The sequence below is a fragment of the Monoraphidium neglectum genome (assembly GCF_000611645.1).
Source record: "Monoraphidium neglectum strain SAG 48.87 unplaced genomic scaffold scaffold03223, whole genome shotgun sequence".
In the NCBI taxonomy this organism is placed as follows: Eukaryota; Viridiplantae; Chlorophyta; class Chlorophyceae; order Sphaeropleales; family Selenastraceae; genus Monoraphidium; species Monoraphidium neglectum.
The window spans coordinates 1-6,932 of record NW_014010405.1 but is presented as its reverse complement, the minus strand read 5'-3'; the positions used below and the strand labels follow the sequence as shown (position 1 = coordinate 6,932).

Sequence of the window (6,932 nt, the reverse complement as noted above, 5' to 3'; positions counted from 1 at the left end):
GCAGGATGACAAGCAACTGCAGGTTGACACGCCATAAGGGGGAAGAAAAAGAGCGTCCCACGCGCGATGCGTGCGCTCTTTGTGACCGGCGCCCCACCCTTGCTCCGCCAGCTCCAGCCGAGTGACCCCCGCCAGCCGGACCGGCGGCGCCGCCCCGGCCGCCGCGGCAAGCGCGTCGGCCGCGCCCTCCCAGCACAGCCCGAGCTCCCGGAGGCTCGTCAGCGGTGCGAGCGCCGGGCTGCAGCGGCCATGTGGGGGGACAGCGAGGGTGCGGGGTTTTGCGAGGAGGACACGCAGGCGGGTAACATGCGAAGCCGCCTGTTGGCTGAGTGCTGTGGCTGCTTCATGCGGCGGGCGCGGATCACGCATGGCGCCCCTGGGCGGGCGCTCCGGCGCTGGCCGATGGGGGGGAGCCAGGGAGAGAAGGAGAGGCCGCCTGGCTGCTCGCGGCGGTGCCCGCCCCTTAAAAGACATGCCCCCCATGACTCACCACAGGCGGCCCCAGTCGTCCTGCTCTAGAGACTCGTGCCCGACCTGCGCAGACGGCCAGGGCAGCGTAAGAGTGACATAACAGTCTCCTCGGCCGCCGCAGACGTGGCCCGTGACCGGCGCGCGTGGCGGCGACGTGTGCGGGGCGACAGGCTCCTCACATCCGTTGCGTGTGGGTGTTGAAATCAGCTACAGAGGGCCGCCGGAATCCAAAAAACAAACGTGGGTGCAGCGGGCAGGATGAAGCAGGCAGCCCTGAGGCCAGGAGGAGGGTTGCGGGAACGGCAGCAGTTGGCGGGAACGGCAGCAAGCGCGTACAGGATGGGCGAGCACGTCCTGCCTCACCTCCAGTGACAGGTGCGTCAGCGCGGTGAGGCGGCCCAGTGCTGCCTCCAGTGCCCGCGCCGCCCTGCCAGCGTCCGGTGCCGTGCGCAGCCGCAGGCGCCGCAGCGAGGTGAGCGCGGCCAGGGCAGCCGTCGCGCCGCCGCCGCGGGCGGGCGCGCCGCACGCGAAGCCGTGCCAGGTCAGCTCCGTCAGAGTGGGCGCCAGGGGCAGCAGTGCCTGCAGCGCGGCTTCGCAGGCGGCCGCGCCCGGGCCGGCGCCGCGGCCGCCGCTGCTGGCGAGCCCGCCGGCGCCGCTGACCTGCAGCGCCTCCAGCCGCGGCGCGGCGGCAGCAAGCAGGCGCAGCAGCGGCGCGCTGGGCGGGCAGCCGGCGATGCGGGCGATGCCGCCCCAGGCGCCGTCATCCAGCAGGGCGAGCTCAGATAAGATCCGCTGCAGCGGCTCCTGCGGCGCGCCGCCCGCGGGGCCGCCCTCTGCGCAGCTGCCGGGCAGGTCCGCGGCGGCGAGGCCGCAGAGCACAACCTCTTGGGCCCGCGGGAAGCGCGGCGCGACCACGTCGGCCCGCAGATTGCCAGGCAGGCCGCCGACGCAGACGCGGCGCTGCAATGCGGCGTCGACCACGGCGCGGAGCTGGCGGCACGCCAGCCGCAGCGCGAGGGCGGAGCGCGGGCACGCATGACCGAGGACTGCCACGAGTGCTGACGACGGCAGGTCCAGCAGCGACATGACATCCATACTTGTGGTCATGCGCATGCGAGGGGCTCGCTGCTCAGGGGGCAGCGGCTGGCGAGGGGCGCCTGCCAGGCATGCACGAGCATAAGCGCCAGGAGCGCCCTAGTGTGGTGACGCGCTGCCCAGCCTGCAGCGCTAACGACAGAAGACCCTGGAGCGGCGAGTGGCTAATAAGCCGCTTTTTCTAGAACTTAAGCACAGCTCAAGCTCCGGCACCGACTGCGTGGGACCCAGCGCGCGCACAATGCGGAAGATCTACACCACCGCTCGTCGGAGGCAGCAATATTTGTTTTGATGTAAGACTTTGGTTGCAGCGTAGGCTTAGACTGGTTTGCTCCCACTCCCAATCTCAGAGGGGTTACATAAACCTGTTGATGAGTTGACCGCATCTGTTGATGCGACACAGGCCCAGCCAGGGTACGGTGCTGTCGCAGTGTTGAAGTCAAGGCCTGCCACTCAAGCACAACCGCAACTGAGCATAGCTGCGACTGCAGCAAGGCTTCATGTGGACGGAGGGCTAGACCCGTTTCACACACACGCACAGGCGGCCGCCTGCCTAGCTCCACATCTCGGAAGCACACGAAGCACTGAGAGGCTTCACCCACAACCACCCTTTGTTACAGCTTATGATAGAAGGGGCGGGGGCGGCGCACGGCAGGCGCCTGGTCCGCTTACATCCTCTCACATCCCACTGCACAAACTGCACACGCCAAAGAAGTCAGCCTACGCCTGCCAGCTTACCACACAAGGCGGCCTCTATACCGTTTTGCAACAACCAAAATACAACCATGCGCGGCACGCGACTGGTGCCATGAATACATTCAGTTCCGTACGACAAGCAACGAAGCGAGGCCGCCGCCGCTGCCGTGGGGCTGCCGGCTAGGCAGTGGTGGTGGCCTTCCTAAAAGATGCAAACGTGCACTTGGACGATCCCGGGTTGCTTGTCATGACCTGTTGTGGTGACGTCATTAAGCGAGGGTTCAAAAGCGAGTTTATTTGATGGTGGATCAGCAGGGGGTGGTATGAACGTAGGGGGCACACGTCTCGCACGCTGCACTGCAAGTGAAGACCATCGATGTGGTTTGCGCGGCAACAGGCAGACGGCAGCACGTGCTGAAATTCGCAGCACACACCTTGTACGGGCAGGGTGTGCAGAAGCGCATGCCCCGCATCGGAGCAAAGGTGCCCGCAGCGCAGGGCGTGCAGGCAGCCGAGGCCCTTGACGAGTACTGGCCAGCCGCACATGAGCGGCAAGCCTGCCGAGAGGAGGGGTAGGGTGCAGTCGTGAAATTTGAGCTCGGTATGGCGGACACGTGCCGCCTGGCAGAGGAACAGTTGGACAGTTTCTATTTCGCTGGCACATGGCAAGAACGCCGCAAGCCCCGGGTGTAAGCATGCCCCTGCTGCTGCCAGCAGTGTACAGTGCACCGCACCCTCTGCCAGCAGCCCAAAACCCACACACGGGCGCGCGCACCTTCTGCTCCTGGTCGGCGTACGTGCCGGCGCCGCAGACCTTGCAGGCGCCCCCGCGCACGCTGTACACAGACCCAGCCGGGCAGGCAGTGTCGGCCGGAGCGGGCCCCGACTCCATCGAAACTGGGGCCGGCGAGGGCGGCAGGGGGACGCACGCTGCGTTGCATCCGCCGCCTGGGGGCGACGCGGGCGGGGCGAGAGCGGGGCTGGGTTCTGGGTGAGGTGATGGCGTCAGGTGCGACGTCGAGCGAAGGGACGGGAGTCCTTTGGCACTGGCGCGGGCATCAGGGCGCACCCAGTTCGTGCGCCCAGGAGCCACGTGCGGCGCACTGGAACTCCAAGCAAAGAACAGGGCGCAGGGCCCCGCTCACAGTAGCTGCTCTTGCACATGTAGCCGGCGTCGCAGGCTGGGGCTGCGAGGCAGGGATCGTGAAGGCAGTTCACGTATGCGCTCCCATCGGCGCAATTGCTGGTCGGGACTTGCACAGCCCCAAAGGTGTTGTGAGAAGTGACGGGGTCAGGAACGGCGATGGCTGCTGATACGGCCGTCACAAAATCATATGGGACGGCTCCGTCAGGGGCAACAGGCGCGCCCTCCTCGGGGTCGCCGCCGGCCCATGCGCCCGCCACCAAGAGCACAGCCAGGCAGAGCACGACACGCGGCACAAAACGGCTGTTAGTAGCCATTGTTGTGCGTCTTGATGCGGAGTGCATGCGAGCGTGCGCTCGCCGTGGTAAGAGGTTGCGGTGGTTGCGAAGCACTCGCTTGGAAGCAGTCAGCGCAAATTATACTTGAATTCATCACATGTTGCAGCATTAAGTTTGGTTCTATTTCCGGAAGACGGATGGGGATGGTAGCTGGGGGGAGGCTGGCATGGCCCGGCGGATGAGCCGGCGGCAGCTGGTTGCCACGAGCCGCCGACTGAGCCTCAGCTCCCGAGGCTGTGCGCTCCCTTGTACCCACATCATTGATATTGTTGGAATTCTGACGTTTGATTGATTCGAGCATCTAGGCACGTACACCAAAGCGGACTGCGTGCGGGGTCATGCTTTTGCTGCGTTGGGCACCAGGCGGTTGTGGGCTGCTCGCCTCTAGCCGCTTCGGCCGACATTTCATGCCGGTTTGGACGTACCTAAAAAACAATCACAGATCGTCTTATCTGCTTCAGTGGGACGGGAGCACACGGGGATGCATCCTGGACTGTCAAGGCGGCTCCAGCTCGCTGCACAGTTGCAGGTTTGATGTCTGGCCGCGCATCAGCAACTGCCCCTGCTTCTATGTGAGTGTTCACTCTGAAATCTCATTTGCACCAATGAGGAGGCCGCTTCACTTATAGCGGCTGAGGCTAATGTGAATCGCTAGAAAAACACGCCAGGGGCAGTTGGGCAGCAGCTCGCTTCGCGGGGTGCTCCAGCAACGGGATATGCACCAGGCCGCTTGACTACCTCTTGACTCTCTTATTGCGCTTTCTTTCTTGGTTTGACTCGTTCGGCCCGCGCGATTCACATTGCCATTGAAACGTGGAGTGCTCAAGCGATCCGGCTCGATCGAATCCGCTGAAGGGATGGAATAGCCTAATTGAAAGCGGTTGTGTTGTTGCATCACAAGATGCCGCCGCTGCATTTTGAGGGGGGTGGCCGCAAGTTCCAGCGGTGGCATATCTCGTCAGATGGTGAGCGTCTTGCTGTTTGGAATGAGCACAAAATTATGAAGGACTCGCGCTGAGGGGTTGCCAAGGTCCGTGCGTTGCACCACCAACGTTGGCGTGAGACCCGGCGATGCAAAGGTCCGCGGCGCAGCAAGTCGCATCACCCCACACGGCCTGTGCGCTGCGCGCCGCCAGACCTGCCGCTGCCGGCTGCGGCCGGCCTGCTGTTCCACGGCGGCTGGTGCGTGCTGATCCTGGTGCAGTTCCTCGTCGAGGGGCCGCCCGTTTCGTGCGCCCAGAGGTGCGGCGCCACCCCCCGCACTGAACTCGCGGCGCCGGGGATGCCAGCTGCGCTGCCGAGCGAATGCAGCAGCGCGCCCGGCGAAGCTGGAGAGAGCGCTGTGCATGACAGGGGCGTTGCCGGCAGACAAGCGGGCTACAAAGAGCCGTGGGTCACTGCAATCGTTGAACACAGCCCCACACGCACGGGCCTAAATCAGAACCCGATCGCGCGCCACACTCCGCCCACCACCGCCCCGCCCCATAGGGCATGGGCGGAGTCCTCCACCTACCTGCTTCTCGCCAGCTTCTTCCTCACGGCCTGCATGCAGGCATGGCTGTTGGCGGAGTCGCTGAAGGGTGAGCGGCCGCGCGCTGCTCCACCGAGCACGCTGCACCTGCACCCCCGTCGCCCCTGCCAGCTGAGCAAGGATGGCCTGCGTGCCGCCGTCTGCACTGAAATCAAGTCAGCCTAGAGCTTCCCAGCATTGCGGGTCTGGAGTTGTTTGGTCTGCCTGGGTCAATCCAAACCGCAGGCAGCATCATGGACGAACACCTGCGGCGCCGAGTGCCGGCCGCGGCCGCGGCGTGCCTGGCCTGCTGGCTGCTGGAGCTCGCGGCTCTTGTGTTTGCGACGGCGGTGTGGGTCACGCGGGTGAGAGCGCGCGCACGCGCGGGCTCGACGGCGGCGGGCGGCGCGCTAGGGGGGCGCACAAAACGCGCGTGCGGCGGCTCCCGGGTGCGAGGGTGCGGAGGGCGGGGCTGCATGACGCGATGACCCCTGGGCTTGCGGGCGGCAAGGGGGCGGTGGAGACTGCGTCTCTCTTGCCGTTGGATCCGGTGGGCTGTGGGGGATTCCGCTGGGAGAGGCGCCGTCGGCAGCCAACTTGAGGGCGTTGCAGCGCGGCGCGCAGCGTGAGGCCGCGGGCCGGCAGCCCAACAGCCCCCTCCGACGACCGGTGGACACCCCCGCGCCCCCCGCAGTTTGGCGCGGCCGGCCAGCCGGACCCCGTGGGCGGCATGCTCGACCCGTGCCGCCTCGACCGCGGCATCAACGACGGCGTGCTGGCGACGGCCCTCATCGCTTCCACTTGGTCGGCGCTGCTGGTCATGGCGCTGCTGGTGGGTGGGCGTCACCTGGCGCTTCCCTCTCCACTTCCTTTTTGTCAAGGGTTGGGCCGGCGGCGGACAGGAGCTCGCCGCATGCGGCGCCTGGGCAGCAGCAGCGCCGGCATGCGGCGCTTGGGCAGCAGCAGCGCCGGCATGCGGGGCTGCGGGATGGCAATGCGCAAAATGGGGTTAGGGCGGATTGGGCAGGAGGCTGGGCGGCTGGTTTGCTGTCGAGGGCGCGAGCATCCCCTTGCGGCTGACGCGGGTTGCCGCACTGTCGCTGACTGCGCGCTAACTCAGGTGGTGCTGCTGTACAATGTGTACCCGGACCAGAACCTCCAGGGGTGGGCAGACAGGTGTGCGCGCGTCGGCAGCAGCGGGGCATGCGCTTCGGCCACTGCCAAGCCGTGTTTGTGCCAACGTGTTGGCGCCATCCCAGCGGTGATCTTGCACCAAACAATGCTGCGGCGGCGCGTTGATCAGTGGGTATGCCAAGGAAGCGCGCGGGCCCCGCGCACAGCGCGGCGCCCGGCCCCGACGCCCACCGCGCCGCCCCGCCCGCCGCCGCAGGGTGGGCTGCCTGAATCGCGTGCTGTGCTGCTTCTCGCGGCCGCACGGCGGCGGTCGCGGCGGCGGCGGCGACGACGAGGGCGGCCTGCTGGATACGCCCGCTTTCAGGTGCGCCGGCAGCTTCCTGCCCCCTCACCTTCTCCCTCACCCCCCCACCCCAACCCCCGGGGCTCCGCTCAATCTGTCCTTGCCAGCTTGCCACCAGCATGCATAATTGCGCGGGCGCGCACGTGTGCGCGAACTTCCTTGCCATTTCAGCGCCTGCGGGCACGAGCGCGGCCGCGAACA

General features: G+C 66.5%; 2 protein-coding genes across 2 annotated transcripts; one reads left to right on the top strand and one right to left on the bottom strand.

The window, feature by feature from the left end:
- Positions 1-490: 490 nt before the first annotated feature.
- MNEG_12394 (hypothetical protein) lies at positions 491-1,566 on the bottom strand (the record flags this gene model as incomplete). Its single annotated transcript, XM_014039135.1, has 2 exons — positions 491-534; positions 835-1,566. Coding segments are annotated over 2 exons (776 nt in total), but the record flags the coding sequence as incomplete, so codon positions are not given.
- A 3,079-nt stretch (positions 1,567-4,645) lies between these two features.
- On the top strand, positions 4,646-6,430 carry MNEG_12393 (hypothetical protein; the record flags this gene model as incomplete). Its single annotated transcript, XM_014039134.1, has 6 exons — positions 4,646-4,709; positions 4,881-4,986; positions 5,233-5,324; positions 5,501-5,619; positions 5,949-6,086; positions 6,375-6,430. Coding segments are annotated over 6 exons (575 nt in total), but the record flags the coding sequence as incomplete, so codon positions are not given.
- Between the last annotated feature and the right edge of the window lie 502 nt (positions 6,431-6,932).